Source organism: Carcharhinus amblyrhynchos, chromosome 14 (assembly GCF_965287045.1).
Source record: "Carcharhinus amblyrhynchos chromosome 14, sCarAmb.v2.hapA, whole genome shotgun sequence".
Lineage (NCBI taxonomy): Eukaryota > Metazoa > Chordata > Chondrichthyes > Carcharhiniformes > Carcharhinidae > Carcharhinus > Carcharhinus amblyrhynchos.
Genome location: NC_137337.1, coordinates 22852383 through 22877282, shown reverse-complemented (window position 1 = coordinate 22877282; position 24900 = coordinate 22852383). Strand labels below are relative to the sequence as shown.

Sequence of the window (24900 nt, the reverse complement as noted above, 5' to 3'; positions counted from 1 at the left end):
GGCCTCGCCCAAGAAGCATGATTGCCTCTCGCAATCTTACTGGCACCGCTTATCCGGTACAATTAGTCTCTCGCCCATTTACATTGATTTAATGAGCCCAGGATGCAATCATCCTGGTTGACTTGCCTTTGTGGCCTCGCCGTAAAAGGTTCTTACCAGAGGAAAACACCTGGAACAGGGAACAGTTGTGATGGTCTCACCAGTAGGACTGGAGGCCATTGAAGCTGAGGAAGTAGAATGCAATGGTGGGTGTGCCCCTTGGCAGTGCAGCCTGGGACATTGGCATTGCCCACCGGGCAGTGCTGGGATGGAACCTGAAGGTAAGGGGCCTATGGAGGTTGGGCCTAAAAGGGGCAGAGTCAGGGGTCAGGGCTGTCCAGTGGGGTAGGGAGGGGGTCCCTGCCACCACTCTACAGGAGTTTGTTGGGGGGAAGGAAGTGCATTCGGTCTGGGTGTGGTAGGGAGAGGGCAGGTGGCAATATTTCCAGACGATGTAGGATCATGATTGCAAGGGGGTAGAACTGGGTCAAGGCTGCCTGCAGCCACAGAGGCCTGAAAGATCTCTTTCTCAGACCTGTCAGGCCTCTGCTGTTGCAATTGTGGATATGCAGCCAGCAACATTTGCACATGCGCAATAGCTCCCTGTGCCGCTACAGCAAGCTGGCTAGTGATTTAGGCCCCGGCCCCATCCCGTACAGACAGGGAATGGTTTAGCCCATTTTTGCATGCACAAAGTGCATATAATTCTGGATTTAAACTCGCCCAGAAAACAGATGAGAAACTGTCCCATTTTCCCACCTGTCCTGGACTTAGAATTTTTTTTGGGAAGATCACTCCCTTTATCTCTTCTGGGCTTGCAGTCCTGACCTCATGGATAATCCTTGGGCCTTCTATGTGTTTCAGAGTTTTTGCCCTGCGCAGTTTGCCACAGTATCCAATCCTGTTGCACTGAAGCATACATAGGTTAACTGTAAGTTTTCAATCACTCTTAGGATTATTTACACATATACAATAAAGGGTACATGTTAAAGGCTGTCTCTGTGCTAGCTCTGTCCAACAATCGACTGACCCTGAGCATGGATCATGTTCTTCCTGTATGGATAGCAGTGTACTCAGTCCCTCATTAACCCGATGTGTGCCAGACCCTTACACTACACAGTGGGTGCATAAAGGTGTTTCTTATGCTGCACATTGAGGAATGAGTTCATTTTTTTTCTTGGCTGGCACTGATACAAATGGCACTTCTTCTGTGCTGTAACTTCCCTATCTGACCATGTTGCACAAGAAAGTTTTTTTTAATTATTATTTGTTCCTGGTATGACACATGGGGTAGTAAAGACCAAGTATAATCTTCGGGTGAATAGGCATAACTTTTTCAATAAGAAATATAATAAATGCAACATGCCCCCAATTTAAACATGTATTTTGCCACTTTTAATTATACTTTCAGATTATTTATGCAGCAATGGGTGAGTTAATTTGAGAGGTGAAATTGAGGTCACTGGAGCTTAGAATTTTTTTGCAGTTTAACCCACATCAACAACACAGATCTTATCAACGCCCTCATTGCTGTTTGTGGGTTCTTGCTCTACAGAAATGTGTTGCTTTGCTTCCTAACATCACAACCGTGAATGCATTTCAGAAGTAAATCCTTGGCTGCAAAGCAGTCTGATGCATTTTTGCGGCTTTGAGTGGAGGAACTGGGGAGATACAAAATTGAAATGGTATGGAGCCATCAGTGGGAGGGTTTAGTTGCACCATGTCAGGTTAGAATGACCTCAACAAGGCCCATGAGGTGGGCTTCTTGGAGTATGAACTCCTTGATTGAGGTAATGTTTGCCTGGCCAATCAGGGAGTCTCGCCTGTGTCAATATTGAAGACTGTCAGGGCTACTGACACTCTGGATTCCGACTGTGTACCTGAGGCACTGTTAGAAGTGGAACTGAGTTTGTAAATAAAGGGAATCTGGTGAAAGGACACCGGCCTCTGAGGAGTTATTTCACAAGTGTAAATAAATAGTTTTCAGTGGCATCACAGGTTTGAGATGTGCAAACTACTTGCACCTATAAAATTATAATATAAAAATGACTTTCAATGACTAATTTTAGAACCATTCAATTACTTGAAGCTAACTCAACTAAAACTGTGGCTGAGTTGATAGCATTCTTACCTAGGAGTCAGAAAGTTATAGATTTAAACCCTCTGTACTGGGGTTCCTCTATATGATGGGGTGGCAGTGGTTAGCATTGCTGCTTCACAGCGCCAGGGACACAGATTCAGTTCCAGCCTCAGGTTACTGTCTGTGTGGAGTTTGCACATTCTCTCCATGTCTGCATGGGTTTCCTCCAGGTGCTCTGGTTTCCTCCTACAGTCCAAAGATGTGTGGGTTAGGTTGATTGGCCATGCTAAATTGACCCTGCTAATCCCCTTGACACTCGGGTCAATGTGTGGGGTTATGGGAATAGGGCCTGGGTGGGATTGTGGTCAGTACAGACTCAATGGGCCGAATAGTCTTCTGCACTGTAGGGATTCCATGAATTACCTTGGCAACAGGATCAATTTTGTAACAATCAAGGCTGTTTTTTGGAGAAGTATTAATGAGAGATCATGGTGTTATATTTTGATTGTCCCTTCCAGGAATAATTTGAGCATCTTTATCTTGTTCTTTGGGGTCCTTGAGGTGGTTGGTTAGTTAAGAGTTGTTTTGCCTTTGTATTCAAATATACATGATTGCTTCAATATGTCATTGAATCATAACAGCTCATAACTTCATCTTGTTACTGATTGAAATATACCCAAAACTCCAGGTAAACTTGTACCTGAGCTTTAATAGGTGCCCGGTGTTAAAGTTCCTCACCCCAGCCTTCAATTTTGTGAATGCAGCACCTAAAATCAGGGTTAAATGGAAATGAATGTTTTTGACTTAACAAATCCTTACAGAAAATGAGGAAGGATCAAACAGGAGAGACAAGTGTGTACAATGGCATTGGTATTCCAGCCACTAATTAATTAAAACAGATTAATTAGCGCAAATGCACTTTCTCCAAACCAACTGAAATTATAATAGGCTGCTTTGTAAATGCAGACTGCATGTACTTTGACAGACTTCACAGTCAACATGTAAACTCAAATCCCTGACAAAATATACATCATCCCAATTCCCCTCAATATATTTACAAATAATTTATCACCCACTTCAAAGTTTAAAACTTGCTAATAGGATCCTACAGTACAGAAGGAGGCCATTTGGCCCATCTAGTCTGCACCAACCACAATCCCACCCAGGCCCTATCCTCATAACCCCATGTATTTACCCTAGCTAACTCCCCTGACACTAAGAGGCAATTTAGCATGGCCAATCCATCTAATCTGCACATCTTTGGACTGTGAAAGGAAACAGAGAATGTGGAAACTCCACACAGACACACACACTAAGCTGGGAATTGAACCCAGGTCTCTGGTGCTATGAGGCATCAGTGCTAACCACTGTGCCACCGTGCCACCCTAATATTTCCAATTGTTTTGGCCTTGGGATCGGAAAGAGGTTAAAATGGCAACTGGCAGGTGGCAAGAGTACATCATGCAATGCCAGAAATGCAGTCCCCACCAGGCTGGAAATGCCCCTCTGTAGGCATTCTGTGTGTACCTGACACAGGCACCAAACATGTGCAACTGGGGCCTCACAGCTGTTTTGGAGAACTGATTGATAAAATTCCTGGTTGAGGCCATCTTCATGCTTGTGGGACATCAAAATAAAATGTTGCACATCTAGAGCACTTTTCTTTAGAGGCAGGGTGAGGATGCCCAGACAGTGATCGCGGGAAGCCACTTGACACACATGGTCAGAGATGACGCTCTCCAGACACACAATGTAAGGAGTCTCCTCCCGCAGCTCTGTCAGAGTGACGCATTCCTATCTGTCCTTGACATATATGGAGCGATGAAATGTCACAGATTGGCCAAATCTGTCAAAAAGCCCGCAAAAATGCACAGCATTTCTGAAGCCTGGATGAGCTACCTTCCAGGCTACAAAAAAGGGGAGGGAGGAAGGGTGAAGGGGGTGGGTTCACAAAGGAAGTGAGGAGGGCGCAGGCCCAACATATTCCCTCTAGGGTGATAGGAAGCAGTAATAGAGAACTATTGATGACCAGGGATATTCAGCATGCGATGAGAAGGAAAAGAGAGGCTTTTAGCAGGTACAAGGGGAGCAAATCAGCAGAGGTAGTAGTTGAGTACAGAAAGTACAGGATGAGCTTAAGAAGGCAACTAGGAATGCAAAGAGGGGATATGAGAAAGCTCCATCTGATAAAAGTAGGGAAAATCCCAAGTTATTCTTTATGGGAAGAATATAACCAGGGAAAGGATAGGGCTCAAGGGGGGCAATCTATGGGTGGAGCCAGAGGACATCAATAAGATGCTGAACAAATACTTCACCCAAGAGAATGAGAAAGAAGACATGGAAAACAGGGAAAGAGACTGCGAGGTGTTGGAACAAATTAACATCGGGAATGACAAGGTATTGAAGGTGTTGGCACGCTTAAAAGTGAACAAATCTCCAGGTCCATGTGAATTGTGTCCCAGGCTGTGGGATGCAAAGGGGAAGAGATTGCAGAGGCTGTGACATTTAAGTTACGAAGAGATAGATTTGGGTTGTTTTCATTAGACCAGAGAAGACTGAGGAGCAACCTGATCAAGGTGTACACAATTAGGGCCATGGACTGGACAGATTGGGAACAGCTTTTCCCTTTAATTGAAGGGTCAGTCACGAGGTGACCCAAGTTCAAGGTGAGGGGTGGGACAGTTGGGGGGATAGGAGGAAACTTTTTTACCTGGAGGGTGGTGATGTCCTGGAATGTGCTGCTGGGAGGGTGGTGGGGGAGGATTGCCACACGTCTGTCAATAAATACCTGGATGGGCACTTGGCACATCATAACATTCAAGGCAATGGGCCAAGTTTTGGTAAATTGGATTAGGTGGGAGATCAGGTATTTCTCACGAGCTGGTGAAGACTCAATGGGCTGAAGGGCCTCTTCTGCACCGTACGATTCTGTGAAAAGGCACTCGATCATGTCAGCTCTTTCTACCCTGTGAAAATGCTATTTGTCATTGCTGCCATTTGGTCGACTTATTTTCGGAGAGGAGAAAAAAATGAATGATCGCACCATAAGTGTTTGAAGAAGGTGAGATGCCAGAAACTCGAGCAGTAATTCTTGGTCAACAGTGTCTCAAACTGCACCAATGCCCGTGATGCGTCTTTCTGTTCATGGTATCATCTTCGGCTGCTGTTGTGGATGACTCACTAATGTATCGCTGCGGAAATATAGAGTGCAGTGAAAGATTGCATGAACAGAAAGGGCAAGTGAATTGCTTGTGCAGTGAGGCACACTAAAACTGATCTGAAACGAATGTCCAATTCAATTATAGTCAAGAGTACTGGTCACATTGAAGCACCTTGGTTTGTCTTTCAAACTAAAGTTCAATTTTAATCGTATCAAATGATTTCCATTTCATTTTAAATCTAGTTAGTGCTTATATGGCAGAAGAACTGGGTGCAGTGCCCTAAATGAACAATGGTTACTGTTAATGATTCAGCTCCTCGCATTGTCCTGATTGATGAGTAACCATCCAGTGACAGTTACGTTTATATCTTTTCCATTGCAGGGTTATGGGAAACTGCGTCTTTTCAAAGGGGGGAAGGACACACAATTAAGAGCGTAAGCAGATTAGACAGGCTTTATTCTTTCCTGTCGGCTGCACATCTTATTAGAGCTGGCTGGCACTCATATTTTCAATGCTCTGCCCGTCCTGTATCAGCTCGTCTCCCCGTGTCGATACACAAGAACTGGGCCCTTTTGTTTTCATCCCGCTCCCCCCCCAGCCTGTTGGGCCATTTGCCAGCAGAAAGGCACTGACATTATTTGTTGATCCCAGATCAGGTTCGCCTGGCAGTTATCCAGAAGCAGTGTGTGTGTGTCTGTGTGTGTGCTTTGCATTATTTAGTGCAATCAGTGGAACCGATGGTCGAGTCATTGTCTGTGGGGGATGTGAAATCATCAGTGTTATCCAGTGCCCCTGGTACAACTGCAGTAATCCTGTGGTTGTATTCCCTTTCTGATGTCAGTGTTCGACCTTTTAATTTGTCCTGATTTCCGAGCAATTATCCTTGTCGAATTACTTAGAATGCCGGTAAATGTAATACCAAAGGGAACAGTTTGTGACTTCCCGGATCCAAAAACAACTCCATAATCCTGAGTACATTTAACTGCGCTTCATGCTTTCAGTGGTTGGTTGGGGGACCCCATCCGCTACTGTGAGGGTTCAGTCCCTTCACCACTGATACACCATGACTGCTTTGTGTACAATCCACAGCATGGACTGCAGCAAGGATAACTAAATCTGTAACCCCTACCCCTACCACTTAGATAGACAAGGAAACACCGCCACCTCTAAGTCTCCTTCCAAATTCCACACCACTGACTTGGAAATACATCGGCTGGAACTTTACCCTCCCGCCCTCCAGCGGACAAGGGGCAGACCATGGGAAGGTCCGTTGACCTTGGGCGGGTTTTGGGACGGGCGAGGTTGTAAAATCCCTCTTCCCATTGATGTTCCGACAGCGTCAGTAGATCAAAATCCTGGAAGTTGCGACCTACCAGCACCATGCGTGTACCTACTGCATCCGCAGTGATTCAAGAAGGTAGCTCATCACCACCTCTTCAAGGGCAATTGGGGATAGTCAATAAATTCTGGTCAGCCAGCGACATCCACGCTCCGTGAATGAATATAATTCTTCATCCACTCAGAAGTTTCTGAACAGTCTGTGGAACTGTTCCGGATGAATACAGTCCCACAATGAGCTGATACTGGTTGTGCTGTGATAGTGACAGAATCCTATCAGTCATTGCAGTCAATCGTTTAAACCACTCCAACTGCTTCATTGAAGAATGAATGTTATTGTTGATTAGGCTTTGCCAGATGCATTTTCGCGTTATTTCTAAATAACATACCAGTCTGGACAATTCCTCTCCGCTTCACTGGAGATGTAGCTTGTTCCCACTTTTATTCTTTATGCGCCTGATTGATGTGCTTGTGTTTGAAAATGAAAATGCATAATTTAAACATTCATGCATCACTGCGGGCTCAGTATTTCAGAGTTGACCTACCTAGACCCAACATGGGAGCACTGTCACCATATAGAGTGAAGCAGCTGAACAAGAACCTCTACTGCATCTTCTTAAACCAACTGAAGATGGGGAATAAATCTGGGTGTGTCTATGTTGCCCGCATCACAAGACAAACTACTTAAAACAATTACAGGTTTTCAGCTCAAATGCAATTCGGCTGAACTTGTAAACTAAAGGATGGTTTCTAATAGCTGAGACTTCAATGGACATGTGGTTCCAGTTCTAAATGGAGCCAGCAGATGGAGTGCTCCATCTTGCAGCCCTGGCGGGAATCAATGTGCTCCTGCCACTGCTGACATTAATGGTGACTCACCTGATCTCAGGATCGTACAGCTGGGTCAATAATCCTGGCTGCCTGCCCCAACTGAAAGCCTAAAACTAGAGGGCACAGTTTTAAGGTGAGAGGGGGGTATACAAAAGGTGGGTGTCTGGAACAAGCTGCCAGAGGTTGTAGTAGAGGTGGGTACAATTTTGACTTTTAAAAAGCATTTAGACAGTTACGTGGGTAAGATGGGTATAGAGGAATATGGGCCAAATGCAAGCAATTGGGACTAGCTTAGTAGTTTTAAAAAAAGGAGCGGCATGGACAAGTTGGGTCAAAGGGCCTGTTTCCATGTTGTAAACCTCTGTGATTCTATGAAAGAGGAAGTATGGACACCGTGGGTTGTGGCAAGAAAGATTTGAATGCAAACGTTGTTCAATAATAAAAGTGGATCAGACTATTCTGCCTCTGCAGGAGACGAGGAAGGAAGCAGGAAGGCCTGAAAATGAGGTGGTTTGGCATCAGAACCCAATGCCACCTGTTGGAAGCATGTCCCAGGCAGAAAGGTCCGTGGTTAACCTTCCCTCCCCGCCTCAACTTGGAGCCTTATTAATGATCACTTAGGGCCTGTTCCTGCCTCTGCTGCAATTCCCCATGCTCCAGGCAGGCCAGCCGACATGGTACCAGCATGTCTGGCTAAGCTAGTGATAGGCAACCTAGGCTAGTGAGTAGGGCTGCATGAATAGTCCTCCTTCATCTCAGTGGCCGCGAGATTGAAATCGGGTTTGTTCACTAAGCATGGCCTCATGAACTGGATTCGATATATTTAATACACACTGAATATTTTATAATAAGCTATAGAAAATGCTTAGTCATTTATATATTGATAGAACTGTCATCAACTTAAAATGGTAAAAATAAAATTATTTCCGCTTTGGACACAGAGGGAGTGCACAGCGCTCCCAGTCAATGTTGTGTGAAACCAACATCTATTGCATTTCACTTGCCCCAGCGTGAGACCTCAGTCATACCAGGAGGAAATAAACTATGCAGATGGAAATCAGCAGCATGCAGCAACTCTGCGCATTGGCAACAGCCAACAAAAGGTCTCGTGGCGTCTCTCAGAATTCAAATGAGCTGCATGTGGCCTCCAGGCTGCAGGTTGCCCGCTGTTGGGTTAAACTGAATAGACTTCATGCCAATTGGAATGGAAGGTCCCTTGATCGAGCAATGTTCATTCATCTCTTGTCGTAGCATCGGCATGGTCTCCCCAATGTACCATGCCTCAGGGCATCCTTTCCTGCAATGTATCAGGTAGACAATGTTGGCCAAGTTGCAAGTGTACGTACCGTGTACCTGGTGGATGATGTCCCTTGGTCTGCACTAATCTGTACATGATCAAAGACATGGACATCAGGCAGAGGATTGGCTCCTGACAGCCCCCACTGCTCTTGCTGCCACTCCCCAGGGCCTCCATCTTACGGAACCTGCACCTCCTCAAAGACACTTACTGTTTTCCTGCATTTCTCTGCAATCCAAGGACTCGGGTAGCTGTTGTTCTGTCAATGGCCACAGCCTCCTCCATGGTGCTACCAAGTGTAAGAGCTGCCAGCCTCTAATTGGCCAGCAACAGTAGGCGGGCCAGACAACAGATCCCAGGGTCCTCAGTTGGGAAGAAGGCCCTTAATTGCCTGATGGGCAAAGGATAGGATGATCCTTCCTGCTTGGAGTCAGGATGAGTGACTTGCTGCTTTTTTTCAGGCATTGTGCGATACGTCTGCGGGTAACAGAAGACTCCGCACCCAGGATAACTGAGAGTCAAGAGCACCTTCATGCCAGGGAAAGCAGGTTCCCTACACTCTACAAGAGAGTTGGTGCAGACTTGATAGGCTGAGTGTGCTTCTTCTGCACAGTCGGGATTCTATGAAGATCATATGTGTAGAAACTTTGACCAGAGATTTTATATTAATAGTGGAAAATGCAGACCATATTTTTTCCATTTTATAGGAGGTACACATACATTCCAGATATAAATAAGACTGTGGGATTATTCAGCAAATTAATAAATGAATCTCTAAGTTACCTTGACTTGGAAAATCCCAGGCACAATCTCTATCCAGTCTGTGTTGAGCACACATGATCCTTTTGAACTCAGCACCATTTTATTAGGATGGGGTCATGGTCTAGGGTTAAGAATCTAGGGGGGTGCGGGGACCTTGCATCCAACAAGTGAAAGGTGGAACTGTGCTGTGAGAGCAACTTGGGCAAGAAGAACGAGCACAGGAAGAATTTAATAGCTCCAAATTTGGGTCAGGTAGATTGCAAATTAAATCAGACATGGTATGTAGAAACTATTCATACTTAGGCTATGATGATAGAGGGGTTGATGTCTCAACATGCTGAATTTAGTTTGCATGTACTGTTTTACATATTGGCTTCTTTAGCACAAGCTTGTTTAAACATCGTAAAACTCCAACAATACTTTTCATTCTGATAGTGTGGCAACTGTATGAACAAGAGGGGAGTGTTGATCTTAGGCAATTAATCAAGGCAATCGGTAACCACAGTGCCAAGCTTCAATGGCAGTCTTACTTATAGATAACCAACAAAACACTTCAATTCTTGCAGTCAGTTGCTTAAACAGATTAAATATTCCCCGTTCAACAACAACATGGCCAAAAGCAATACAGTGTTTCATGTCAGGTCCGACCAAGGCATTGTACAAGTGAACAATCACTTCCACACTTCCGAATTCCAGCCCACTTGATATTAAAAGTTTTTCGCCTTTCTGATTACTAGTTGTACCAGTGAACCAGCTTTGAGTGATTTGTGTGCATGGCGGCTACATTCTTCGGTTCATTCACATCTCAAATCGGATCAAATCCTCGTCTCTCACTGAGAAGTTAGATTCAGATTTGTGAATAGACAACCCCAGAGTTTCTCACTTTGAGTTCCATTTATCATTGTTTGTGCACTCACTTAATTTGTCTATATCCCTCTGTAATTTTTATCCGCCCAACACATTATACCTCATAACATAATGTGTGTCATCGACAACATTTGAATACACAGTCCTGCATGGAGGTTATTAATGTATGTTTGATAAAAAGCTGAGGTTCCAGTACAGATTCCCGGGAGTGTAGTTACAATGCAGTTTTTAATAAAAGTAGCATTCGTAAATACTGTCATGATTTAATCCATTGAAGCAAAAAAGTGTAGATCTATGTTATTAATATAGATTAATGGTCAATTAGTTTTTCTATATCTGGTAGTGAATCAATACAACACACAGAATAATAGCCAGTTTTTTGGGCAACTTTCTTCTTTGTATTTGGAATTTCAGTATTAATAGTGTTCATAGTATCCCTACAGTGCAGAAGGAGGCCATTCAGCCCATCGAGTCTGCACTGACCACAATCCCACCCAGGCCCTATCCCCGAAACCCCATGCACCAAAAGTTCTCAGCATTGATCTATTGAAAAGAATGTCAGGAAATCCTTCGTCCAAGCTGATATTGGGGTTTTAACCATTTTCTAAAGCAGCCTTGCTGCTAAAGTGGCAGCTTCCACTTTAGTGAGCACCTTAACCAATCCTGGAAGAGAGCTAGACCCAACAATATGGGTGAGAAATCCAAGTACTTGTTCTTGGATGGTGCGTCATTGGCTGTGAAGGTTGATATTATATTTTACTTGTGGATGAGAAGCTGTCTTGTAAGATTGCAATCTGTCCTTTGTTGATGGCGGAGGTGATAGTGGATGGTTATTTTCCAAACGTCGCTGGATTCCGGGGAAGTGCCGGAAGATTGGAAAGCGGCTAATGTTACGCCATTGTTTAAGAAGGGTGCCAGGCAAAAGGCAGGGAATTATAGGCCGGTTAGTTTAACGTCTGTTGTAGGTAAAATGTTAGAATCCGTCATCAAGGAGGAAATAACGAGGCATCTTGAGAGGAATTGCTTGATAGAGCAGACACAGCACGGTTTCGTTAAGGGGAAGTCGTGTCTGACAAATTTACTGGAGTTCTATGAGGATGTGTCTAGGGCGGTGGATAGAGGAGAGCCGGTGGATGTGGTCTTTCTGGATTTTCAGAAGGCGTTTGACAAGGTACCTCACAGGAGGTTATTGCAGAAGGTCAGGGGACATGGAGTTGGGGGTAGGGTGTTAGCGTGGATAGAGGATTGGTTGTCAAATAGGAGGCAGAGAGTGGGGGTCAATGGGTGCTATTCAGATTGGCGGTTGGTGACTAGTGGAGTGCCTCAGGGGTCGGTGCTGGGGCCTCAGCTATTTACCATTTATATAGATGATCTGGAGGAGGGAACCGAGTGTAGGGTGTCGAAATTTGCTGATGACACCAAGATTGGAGGAAAGGCAAATTGTGCGGAGGGTGGGGAGAGTCTACAGAAGGATCTGGATAGGCTGGGCGAATGGGCCAGGAAATGGCAAATGGAATTTAATGTTGGCAAGTGCGAGGTGGTCCACTTTGGTAGGAATAATGGTAGGAAGGATTATTACTTACGTGGCGAAAAACTGCAGCAGGCGACGGTGCAGAGGGACCTTGGGGTCCTTGTGCATGAGTCGCAAAAACCCAGCTTGCAGGTGCAGCAGGTGGTCAGGAAGGCAAATGGGATGCTGGCCTTCATAGCGAGGGGGATTGAATATAAAAGTAAGGAGGTCTTGCTGCGGCTGTACAGGGCATTGGTGAGGCCGCAGCTGGAGTACCGTGTGCAGTTTTGGGCGCCGTACTTACGCAAGGATATTTTGGCTTTGGAGGGAGTGCAGAGGAGGTTTACTGGCTGATGCTGGAGTTGAGGGGGTTGAGCTATGGGGAGAGGCTGAATAAACTAGGCTTGTACTCGTTAGAGTTTAGAAGAATGAGGGGAGATCTCATTGAGACGTATAAGATGATGAATGGGATGGATAGGATAGAGGTGGAAAGACTCTTCCCGCTCAAAAAAGACAGTAGGACTAGGGGGCACAGCCTCAAGATAAAGGGGGGGCAGTTCAGAACGGAGTTGAGGAGGAACTTCTTCACTCAAAGGGTGGTGAATCTCTGGAATTCTCTGCCCGTTGAAGTGGTGGAGGCTGCCTCGCTAAATATTTTTAAGAAGCGGGTTGATGGGTTTTTGATAAGAGAGGGGATTAAGGGTTATGGGGAGAGGGCGGGAAAGTGGAACTGAGCCACGACAGATCAGCCATGATCTTATTGAATGGCGGGGCAGGCTCGAAGGGCCAGATGGCCTACTCCTGCTCCTATTTCTTATGTTCTTATGTTCTTATGATTAAGGGTTATGGGGAGAGGGCAGGAATGTGGTACTGAGCCACGACAGATCAGCCATGATCTTATTGAATGGCGGGGCAGGCTCGAAGGGCTAGATGGCCTACTCCTGCTCCTATTTCTTATGTTCTTATGACTTGTCTTTATTTCCCCCCTCCCCACCTTCTTTATAATCTCCCCATTCATGACAAGTCTCTCACTTCAGCCTTCAACTTCTGGTTTGTAGGTTTGGTGATGATGTGTTAACCTTTGTGTGTTACTTCTTGCAGGATCGGATGTTTTTTGTGATGGAGTATGTCAACGGGGGAGATTTAATGTTCCAAATCCAACAAGTGCGGAAATTCGACGAGGCACGTGCGCAGTTCTATGCCGCGGAAATTACATCAGCGTTAATCTTTCTTCACAGTAAGAAAGTTATCTACCGGTAAGGATAAAAGTCTGTGTCTTTACATAACCGTGTAGCACCATTGTAAGATGTACAAGGTGACTCAAATGATTTCAGTGGTGAATCACATAGAAATTTACAGCGGATATAATGGCTCATCCATTTTGTGTTGGTCCTTCACTGATCCAATCCTAATGTCTGTTGTGGAGTGGGCCTTTCTCTTTATATTCATTCATGGGATGTGGGCATCGCTGGTTGAGCCAGCATTTATTGCCCATCCCTGATTGCCCTTGAACCAAGTGGTATTTCAGAGGGCATTTCAAGAGCTGACCACATTGCTGTGGGTCTGGAATCACATGTAGGTCAGACCAGGTAAGGACGACAGATTTCCTTTCTTAAAGGACGTTAGTGAACCAGATGGATTTTTACAAAATCCAACAATGGTTTCATGGTCATCATTAGACTTTCCAGGTTTTTACTGAATTCAAATTTCACCACGTGCTGTGGTGGGATTCAAGCCCAGGTCCCCAGTTCCCCTGGGTGTCTGGATTGCTAGTCCAGTGACAATACCATCACTCCACCACTAGCACTTTTCATTCCATTTGGAAATAGTGAGTGGAGTGGAACTGAATTATTTGTAAACTCTGAGAGCAGCTGTAACTGCTGCTGTTTAAAATTGCATGAACTTTGTCTATTCACTGAACTTTAATTTTAATCAGTACTGTCTTTCCACCTATCAAACAACGAAAGGATTTTTAATATAGGGCAGGAATGAGCCGTTCTTACGATAAGCAGGCTAGCTGCTTGCTAGCTCTTTTATTCAGCTGCTTGTTTTAGGGGGAGGCAATGGCCGAGCGGCATTATCACTGGATTATTAATCCAGAAACTCGGCTAATGTTCTGCGAACTGAGTTCAAATCCCACCACAGCAGATGGTGGAATTCGAATTTAATTTAAAAATCTGGAATTAAGAATCTACTGATGACCATGACGCCATTGTTGATTAGTCAGAAAAAAACCCATCTGGTTCACTAACGTCCTTTGGGGAAGGAAATCTGCCATCTCACCCAGTCTGGCCTACATGTGACTCCAGAGCCACAATAATGACTTTGATTCCCAACTGCTCTCTAAACAAGGGCAATTAGGGCTGGGCAATAACGTTGGCCAGCCAGCGATGTTCACGTCCCATGAATGAATAAAAAAAAATGCTGTTGAGTAAACAGGGAGCTGAGCATTTGTTGACTGTAAGCTGAGCTGTGACAGGGATCAGATCGATATTTTGTTCAGCATTAGACATTTAAATTTAAAGTCCAATGATTGTGGGAGAAGTTGAGGGGAAAGCGGAGCGTTGGGTAAAAATTGCATGATTTGTTCTGACGTACTTGTGTTGTGATGAATCACTTCCTACCCTTAAAAATGATGGAAAGCGGAGATCTTTTCAGACAGTTAAGAGCCCATAATGCAAACCCTTGCAATGTTTGATCTGAAAGTCATAATTTCTAGTAAATGCCACCTGCACTGCTATCCCCTGGTTGCTGGTTCGGTTATAATGGGTGCACAATAAATTGCCAATGTTTAAACATTTGCATCATAATTGATCAATGGGTTCAGTGAGTGCACTCAGCATTGCCAAACCAATTGGAGAGAAGTGAGTTTAGAGCATGTTTGTGTTGGTACCTTATCCACTGTTACGAATAACTGGGTGACACGGTGGCACAGTGGTTAACACTGCTGCCCAGCATCGCCAGGGAACCCAGGTTCGATTCCCAGCTTGGGCCATTGTCTGTGCAGAGTCTGTACTTTCTACCCATGTCTGTGTGCGTTGTCTCCGGGCGTTCTGGATTCCTCCCACAGTCTGAAAGATGGGCTGATTAGGTGCATTGGCCTTGCTAAATTCTCTCTGGTGTACCCAAACAGGCATTGGAGCGGGGTGACTAGGAGATTTTCACAGTAACTTCATTGCAGTGTTAATGTATGTCCGCTTGTGAAACACTAATAAATAAAGTTAAAAATCAAATACACATCTAAACACACTCTGTTGAGATCAGGCCTTCACTGCAATTTATTACAATGGTAGTTGAGACATCTGTACACTGTGAATGAGCCTTTGTGACTGTAACTTGATAGCATGAAGGATGAGCCATTATAGAAATATTATACTTCTACTTGATGTAAGCAGTTTGCTCCAGCCTTTGCTACTTTCTGTGTTTCATGCCCAGGGGGATTTGTTTGTAAGCAAATTTAATATGCACTGTGCTATTTTCAGCAAAAGCTCTGTGCTACAGTAAAGTGGCTTTTATCGGTGTACACAACAGAAGCGCATTCTCTAAAAGGAGGGCACCCAGAGACTCCCTGTAAATCTGACAGTCACAGGAGGCATCCAAACCACTGAATATCCTCTTTGTAATTATCCTGGATACTGAGGAGATCCTTTAAACTGGGATGCCAGAAAACACCTGTGAATACATACACAAATGGCTGACTCAATATCTCGGAAACAATAAAGGCAGAGTTGCTTAAGGGTATCTTGGAAATGGAGACGTTCCCCACACCCTACTACTGGCTCTGACTTCTATTTTCAGTAAGGTTCGCAGCAGTGCTTTGAACCAGAAAGAATGAAACATTAGTAAAATCCAATCAGGTGCCTCATTATGTAATCTGGTCATGGTGGCTTCGTAACAGTGGGGAAATTTCTATTTCTGTCCCCATTTTCACATATCTGGTGCAGTTTCTGGTCAGCTGTTATCAACACCAGCTCCAATGGTTAAATTCAAGGATAGTTAAATGGTGAGGTCAATGGGCAGCTGAGCCATGTAGTCCAGAGAGATCCTGGTCTCTACAGAGTTAGTGGGTCTCCCCCTGCAGTAGTGTAATTGGTTTCTCTGCCTTTTAGAATCATGGAATCCCTACAGTGCAGAAGGAGGCCATTCAGCCCATCAGGTCATGCCAACCACAATCCCACTCAGGCCCTATTCCCATAACCCCACATATTTACTCTGCTAATTGCCCTGATACTAGAGTCAATTGAGGCATAGCCAATTAACCTAGCCTGGACATCTTTGGACTGTGGGAGGAAACCGGGGCACCCAGAGGAAACCCATGCAGACGCTTTTAAGAGTAGAAGTCTTGGTGTGGATGGGCTGGAAGGGTCGAAACATGGCCGATATCTGGTTGCTGTGGTTACACCTCCAGAAAGTCCGTGTGATGACATCTCTGAATACAGAACAGGCAGGTTGCTCTTTAGTCATTGACCTTGCAGACCTTTGCTTTTGAAGCTCACACGTGAAGAATCATTATATAGACAATGGGCCAACTCAGGAGGAAAGTGCAAAATACACAAGCAATACCACTTCGATGCAGATTTCTGTCAGGCTACATCCACAGCAGCCAGAACCTCCATCCTTATTCTCCGGAAGTGAATGGAGTTTTGGCTGGACCACCAAATTCTCCATTCTTTCTTGCAGTGGGGCAGGCGCGGAGAGGATTGGAGATTCCCTCCCGTTAGTGAAACAATTGGGGAAGCAGCCTTTCTGACCATGTGCACAGAGAACACGCTAACAGAGGAAACATTCCCAGACTCCCTCACCTTTTCTGTGAAAGGTTGCTCTGTGTGATATTTCACATATCAGAGACAACTTCCGCAGGAGTTCATCAAGCTCTTACCTAAATGTGACTAAAAATTGAACCACCTGACAAAGTCCAGTGGGACATCTATTATTGTGACGCTAAGATGCGGCCATATCTTAACTGCCTCAAATGGTCACTGTGCTTGGCCATCCTTGATACCTCAGTGTTTTAATTGTTAAGCATATAATACTTATACTTTCTCTCAAAGGGAAGATATTGCATGGTATGGTGGCGGAGTGATTAGCACTGCTGCCTCATGGAGCCAGGGACCTGGGTTTGATTCCTGGCTTGGGTCACTGCCTGTGTGAAGTTCGCACATTCTCCCCGTATCTGTGTGGGTTTTCTTCAGGGTGCTCTGGTTTCCTCCCACAATCCAAAGATGTGCGAATTAGGTTGATTGGCCACGGTATGTTGCCGTTTAGTGCCAGAGGGATTAGCAGAGTAAATATGTGGCGTTACGGGAAAAGGGTCTGGGTGAGGTTGTGGTCGGTGCAGGCTCGAAGGGCTGCCTTCTGCACTATCGGCATTCTATGATCCTAAGTATGAGAAGTCTTAGAGTGCAGCCTTCAATTTGACACTCTTGTATAAGTACTTCGGAATCTGAATTGTGAGTTTGTCCTTGGGGAGTTGGTCTGTTCTCGTGTCGCATTAATCTTATTTTCAACATGAAGGTTAACATTGTGGGAGTGAGTGTGGTCTGTAAGTCACTGTGTACGGTTAAGCCTGTGTGATCCGAGCTTGATCAGACCAGAGCAGTGGAAGCAGCTTGGAGGCTCTACAAGGTCAACCAAAAGGTGAATTGGGTCACCCTACCATACGGCAGATCTGGGAGCTGCCAGCTTAAAAAAACGGACGCTTTACAAACGTGACGGTTAGCTGGAAGGTCATGAAACCACCAGAATAGAACAATGAATGGGTTTAATTAATAAAGCTGTGTGCATCAGAATCAATTGGAGGATTGATCTGAATCAGCTAAATTACACACTGTCTTTCAATCTGAACATAAGATCCGTTATTAACGATCATCGATCTGAACAAACTAAGTGACATGTTTCCCTTTAACCTGAAATGTGAGACCGGCTGATAATGATTACGGGGAGCAAATGAAACAAAATAACAGAGTGGTTCAATGCTGAAGCACTCCTGATTAGTGGCCACGTCTTTCAGAAAGAGATCATCGAATCATAAAATCCATACAGTGCGAAAGAAGCCATTTGGCCCATTGACTATGCGACAGATGTAACAACAAAGCCAGTCCGTCACCTTAGGTGCAGTTAGAAAGATCCCACTGCACTATGCAGAGAGTACGGAGGCCCTCTTGGTGTTCTGTCCAACAGTTAACCCTCAATAACCGTCACTGAAACTGATGGCCTAGTTATTATCATGTTACTGTTTGTGGGGCCCTAATGCTTACAAATTGGCTGCTGTTTTTCACTGGGACTACACTTCAGAATGATATCATTGGCTAGGAAGTGTTTTGGGACATTGTGTGATCATGAAATGCGCCAAATAAATGCGAGTTCTTTTCTTCTTTCTCTTGGGCGGAATTTTCCAGCCTTTCCTGCCGGTAGAACCTTTCGGTCCTGCTGATAGTGAGCCTTAACCGGGATGGGGGCAGATCAAGCAAAACCCCGGAAACATCAACGGGACTGTAAGATCCCACGCTGGCCAATAGCTGGTTCTCTTTGCCACTGGAAAATCCTGCCCATTATTTCTATGTAGCACTCACAATTTATTCATTTGTGGGACATGGGCATCGCTGGTTGGCCAGCATTTATTGCTCATCCCTAGTTGCCCTTGGAGGGCAGTTCAGAGTGAACCATATTGCTATGGCTCTGGAGTCACATGTAGGCCAAAGGACGGCAGATTTCTCTTCTCTCATGGGCATTGTTGAACCAGATGAGTTTTTCCAACAATTGACAATGGTTTCATGGTCATCAGTAGACTCTTAATTCCAGATATTTTTTATTGAATTCAAATTCTGTGGCAGGATTCAAACCCACATTCCCAGAACATTAGCTGAGTTTCTGCAATAATACCACCAGGTCATTGCCTCCCCTATATCTGATGTTCTTGCTCACATTAAGACCATATCGAATAATAATGAATTCTAGAAAAGGCCCACAAAGTCATGGAGAAATATGGCTTTACCCTATTCATTTTGCGGTTCTTTAAACTATTTTCCCGTGCACTGCTGCCCGCTCCACAAGTTCCCCTTTAAAGGTTAATCGAGCATTACTCCACAGGCTGGGTTGTTTAACCCTGTTCTCTATTCACTCCACACCAGTTGTCTTTTTATGGCCACATTTTGAACTTGATGCAATTTATAGACTCTGCCCTTCAAACATGGCAGTTTCTGAAGTGACCATTTTAAATTATTATGATGATCTTGGAACTGAAATTCAAAGGACACTGAGTTTCCAAGTACAGTTATATTATTCTTCTCTTTAAAAAAAGAGTTTTCCTGATATGGCAGCTTTATTTGGAGTTTGCATGTTCTCCCTCTGTCTGCGGGGATATACTCCAGGTGCTCCAGTTTCCTCCCACACTCCCAATGATATGCGGGTTAGGTTGATTGGTCAGGCTAAATTGACCCTAGTTTCAGGGTCGGGGGAGGTTTAGCAAGGTAAATGTGGAGTTACGGGGATAGGGTGGGATAGCTGTCGGTGCAGGCTGGATGGGCCGAATGGCCTCCTTCTGTACTGTAGGGATTCTATGATTCTTCTTATTTTCTTGGTAGAGAAAATATTGACTATGCAAGCGAATGACACACTTCATCAACAATAAAGCAAAGGTAATCATCCTGCCTCAGGGTAGACATTCAGGGGACAAGTTTAATTGTCTTTTCCTGCCGTTAACCTATCCAGGTTAAAAACTTGGACGAATAAATTAGAACATTTAAATTGTTTATTGTTTTCTTATTCGTCTGCAGAATGCATTTTGAATAAGCTACATTTGGCATTCTACAGTGTCAAAGATAAACTAATTTCCTAAAGAAAGTTGGTTGGAACCCAACTTTTTGGATTCCTTTGAGAAAATAACGTCCCTTATGTGTTAGCTAAAGTTTCACTCTGCCAAAGAATACTTTAAAGATAACTCTAAACTTGCTTGTTTAAACTCAACTGCAGTATACAGGACGTTCACACTTTATAGTTCTGCTGATACTGGGAGTGCTGCCAGGAATAACAAAACCCGTAACTACTTGATCTAAAACACTCCTGTAACATTAAGGTTGGCAGCATGCCACGTTCTGTCAGTGGCAATGTGATCCTGTCTCACGGTCCCCATCCTTCCTGATCTTAACCCTCAATGGCAGCGTGTTACACCCCAATCCTGTGTCAAGCCTAACCTGCCATTTTTAATGTCGAGCTTATAGATTTGTCACAGAAGCATTGAATTTGTATCTTAAAACCTCAGGAAGGCACGTTCACTTTTACAATTGTTTCTGTGTAAGTTAGTGAATGCTGCTTTGTTTATTAAAGGAGTAATACTATTTTCAGATGAGCAACGATGGAAAGATATGGAAACATACCAACATCAAAGTTAAAGTTTAGAATTTATTCATTAGTGTCACACATTACATTAACACTGCAGTGAAGTTACTGTGAAAATCACCTGGTCGCCACACTCCGCCACTTGCTCAGATACACTGAGGGAGAATTTAAAGGTTATTTATTAGCGTTACAAGCAGGTTTGCATTAATACAGCACTGAAGGCACTGTGAAAATCCCCTAGTCGCTACACTCCATCACCTGTTTGGGTACACTGAGGGAGAATTTAGCATGGCCGACGCACCTAACCAACATGTCTTTCAGAGTGTGGGAGGAAACCGGAGCACCCAGAGGAAACTCATGCAGACACAGGGATATGATGCAGAATCCACACAGACAGTGACCCAAGCCAGGAAACGAACTCGGGTCCCTGGAGCTGTAAGGCACTAGTGCTCACCACTATGCCACCCTAGCATGGCCAATGCATCTAACTAGCACGCCTTTCAGACTGTGGGAAGAAACCGGAGCACCAAGAAACCCATGCAGACATGGGGAGAACTTGCAGACTCTGCACAGATAGTGACCCAAGCTGGGAATCGAACCCAGGTGCCTGGCGCTGTGAGGCAGCAGTGCTAATCACTGTGCCACCGTGCCACCCCAGTTTTGCCTAGAAACTTCCTTATCTCTAGAATTGTTTTCAATCAGGATTTTTCTTTCCTTCTTCTTTTCTTTTTATTCATTCAGAGCATGTGGGGGGGGGGGGGGTTGGGGGGAAGGTGGGTGTCGCTGGATAGGTCAGCATTTGTTGCCCATTCCTAATTGCCCCTTGAGAAGGTGGTGGTGAGTTGCTGCCTTGAACTGCTGCAGTCCCTGTGATTATAGGTACGCCCGCAGTGCTTTAGGAAGGGACTTCCAGGATTTTGACCCCGGGACAGCAAAGGAACGGTTCCCGAATCTGGATGTTGTTGGCCTTGAAGGGGAACTTGCAGGTGTTCTCAGGCGCCTGTTGCCCTTGTCCTTCCACGTGTTGGATGTTGTGGGTTTTGAAGGTGCTGTTGAAGGCAGCTTGGTGAGTTACTGCACTGCATCCTGCAGATGGGACTCGCTGCTGTCCCCACACACCAGTGCTGGAGGGAGATGGTGGATAGGATGCTGAACAAGCGGACTGCTTCATCCTGAGTTGTGTCAAGCTTCTTGAGTGCTTTTGGAGCTGCACATACCTGGGTAAAGAGAGAGTACATTCCTGATTTGGCCTTGTGGTTGGTGGACAGATTTTGGGGAGTCAGTTGCTGGGTAGCTCACTGCTGAATACTTAGCCTCTGACTTGCTCTCACAGTATTTGTGTGGCTAGTCCAATGGAGTTTCTGGGCAAGCTCCCAGAACGCTAATGGTGTCGAATTCAGCGATGATAGTGTTGCTGAATGACAAAGGGGAGTGTCAGCCTTGATATATGTCTTGGCATATCCCTCAGTCTGACATTATCATTAATCATGGTTCAAAGGAGAGGGTAGGAGAACATGCCAAGAGCAGCATCAGACCTGGGGTTGGACTTGAACCTTGAACCAAGTGATGCAGAGACAGGAGTGCTCGCCACTCAGTCACAGCAAACACGCCAGGGCATGTGTGTGCAAGGATCCCTAATGCAAAGCTGTTGCAATCAAATGGCTCAGGAACATTTATTGACTGATTAAAAATTCATTCTCGGGTTGTGGGTATCACTGGGATTTATTGCCCATTCATAATTACCAGAGAGGGGCCCATTAAGCCTGTGCCAACTCTTTTGAAAAGCAATCCAGTTAGTAACCGCAATCTCACTATTTCTCAATATCCTTCCATTACTGTAATTACTTCATGTAATTGTCCAATCCTTTATGAAATCCACTGTTGAATTTGTTTCTGCCGACCTATCTGACAGTGCATTCCAAATTCCCCCAGGTTGTCTCTTGTTCTTTCCCCAATCAGATTAAATCTGTAGCCCCTGGCTATCAACCCTTCAGCTGCTGGGGACAGTTTCTCTTTATTCCCTCTGCCTAAACCCTTCATGATTTTAACCACCCCTGTCAAATCTCCTCTTTTGTATGCTTGGCACTAAGGAGAAAGCCCAGCTTCTGTAGTCTGTCCACCCAACTGCAATCCCTCACCCCTGGAACCATTCCAGCAAAGCTCTTCTGTACAAATTCTCCACATTCCTCCTAAAGTGTGGCACCCTTGAAAAGGTGGTGTTAAGCCTTCTTGTAACACTGCCATTGATGTAGTGCACACACTCGACGATGTTGTTCAGTCCAAAGTTCCCGGATGTTGACCCAGTGATGTTGAAAGAACAGTGATAAATGTCCAAGTTAGAATGATGCATAACTGGGAGAGGAACTAGGCGGCGAAGGTGTTCCCATGACTAGCTGGCCTTGTCCCACAGATATTACTATTATTGACCTGGCATGAAACTTTAAGTGACTGGAGGCTGCTGGTACATGTCAAATGTTCGAGTCACTCGCTTCAGGAGCATAGGGGGAGTGATGGGGAGAATATTGAAGGGAGAAAGCATTCTTCCCATGTGTCACAATTTGCCACTTACAATCTCTTCAACAAATTAGCCAAGAGCACCCTCATACTGAAGGAAGCATGAGCATCCGGAACATTAGCATTTCAACTCCAGCTGGAGATGGATGCACAAAGTGATTTGGATTTTGTCCAGTCCTAGCTATGTCAGTGTCAACTGAGGCTGATGGTCCATCCCTCGAGCGCTGATCTGAAACCCTGTGGCCAGTGTAATCTTCTCTCCGTTTCAGTCATTCCTAGAAACATCTTGAAATCCAATCAAGAAACACACAAGCTTTGCTCTACCCGGTTGCCATGGCAATGTTTGATTTTGAGTGTAGAAGGGGCAGAAGGATCTCCATCACCAACTATCCCCCCCACTTAACCTTCTAATCAGATTTGTAAAAATGCTGTCTTAATCCAATTGAATTTAGTAACACAACTAAAATAGAGCAAAGACAGACAATTCACAGAGTCCATTAATATCTGTAAAAGAAAGGCACTGACAGATCTGTTGTGTTGCCGATATTTTCTATTTCCAATTTGCAGCATTTTGTATATTCTTCTTTCTCTGTCAGCTGTTTGATACGACACATGTATTTTCGAAGCCAATTTTCCCCACTGTAAACTGGCTGCTTCCAGTAACCACATTTCTGAAGTAATTTGGCTGGAAAATTCTCTGGGATGTGTTGAGGATACGTAGGGCGGAATGTAAATGCAACTGTTCTTTCTTTCAAAAATAAATACTCGCGATCTGGTTCATGAATCAGCCTTTAAATGGAATAGACACAGAACTCAAGTCAGCCTTGTCATTCTTACTGGAAAAACTGCTGTCATTTCAGGGTTTTTTTTTGTTCTGCTTCCAGCTGAATTTGGGAGAGAGGCCTACTTGTTGGTTTTCTGGAAGCTGACAGCACTGACTGTTGCTGGACGTGTTCTGTAGCCAAATTTCCAACATGTTGGTGACTGGATGCAAAGTATTCATAAGAATTCCACAGTATGACACAGGGAGGCCAAGGAATGTAATATCCATTCCGGACGTGAAATTAATCACGTCTAATATGGGTTCTGTGCCCCCTGCTGCTAGTTGGGGCTCCCGATTACCCCTCCCACTGCTTTTCCAAACTCTGGATAATTTCTCAACAGGAATAAATCCAATTCTGAACAGAGCTAGTGTAAAGCTGAAGAACCAGCAATCCCTACAATGCCAGCTGTGCAAAACTCCGCCCCCCCCCCCCCGCCCCGACCACCTCCCCACAGCCGGATTGCTAGCCCCTGATCGTTCCTGAACCCCCCCCCTCCTGCAGCCCGCTGCGATCTCCAGCCCCCCCACCCACCCCCAGTGTTCCCCCTGACAGCTGGCTGTCACCCTCCCAAACTCTCCCCAATCACTGGCCTCCCTCCTCCCCCCCCCCCCCCCATCGATTCCGACTGCAAAGTGGCAAAGGGACCCTCCCCCCCCACCCCACCTATCCCCCCTACCCCCATCCAGCCCTATCCCCTGGCCCTGTCCAATGGTAAGAAGTCTCACAACACCAGGTTAAAGTCCAACAGGTTTATTTGATAGTAAACTCGCAAGCTTTGTCGATAGTGGTCATGATGTGGAGATGCTGGCGTTGGACTGGGGTAAACACAGTAAGAAGTCTGTCAACTGTCCCATGCCCAACGAGAAATGCCAAGGTACCTTGTGGGCATTGGCACTTTGCCCCTTGGGCAATGTCAGGGGACCCAGGCTGGCACTGCCAGGGTGTCAATTCCCAGCTCCCCACCCCCCCCACCCCAAGCTGCCCGACCCTCAGCTGGTCCCCGATTGTCTCCAGCCCCCTTTTCACTTCAGCGGGGTCCAGCTGCTAGTTCCTCAAAAGTGGGGACCTATTGTAATCCCTGCAGGCTGGGGGGGTGGGGGGAGGGATTTTGGTGGGCCCGGAGACTTCAGTTCTGTCATACTAGTTTCATTTAAATTACATGAAAGGTTAAAGTTTATTTATTAGTCACAAGTAGGCTTACATTCACACTAATGAAGTTGCTATGAAAATCCCCGAGTTGTCACACTCCGGCACCTGTTCGGGTACACTGAGGGAGAATATAACATGGCCAGTGCACCTAACCAGCACATCTTTTGGACTGTAGGAGGAAACCAGAGCAC

The 24900-nt window shown here is 45.2% G+C and overlaps 1 protein-coding gene across 1 annotated transcript in view; it reads left to right on the top strand.

Annotated features, from left to right (window-relative positions):
* The window catches only part of prkcha (protein kinase C, eta, a), a 194404-nt gene that overhangs the window by 136519 nt on the left and 32985 nt on the right, over nucleotides 1-24900 (top strand). The window contains exon 11 of the mRNA XM_080202405.1: nucleotides 12987-13141. Coding sequence (XP_080058531.1) covers nucleotides 12987-13141 — 155 coding nt within the window. The remainder of the gene's footprint in view (nucleotides 1-12986; nucleotides 13142-24900) is intronic.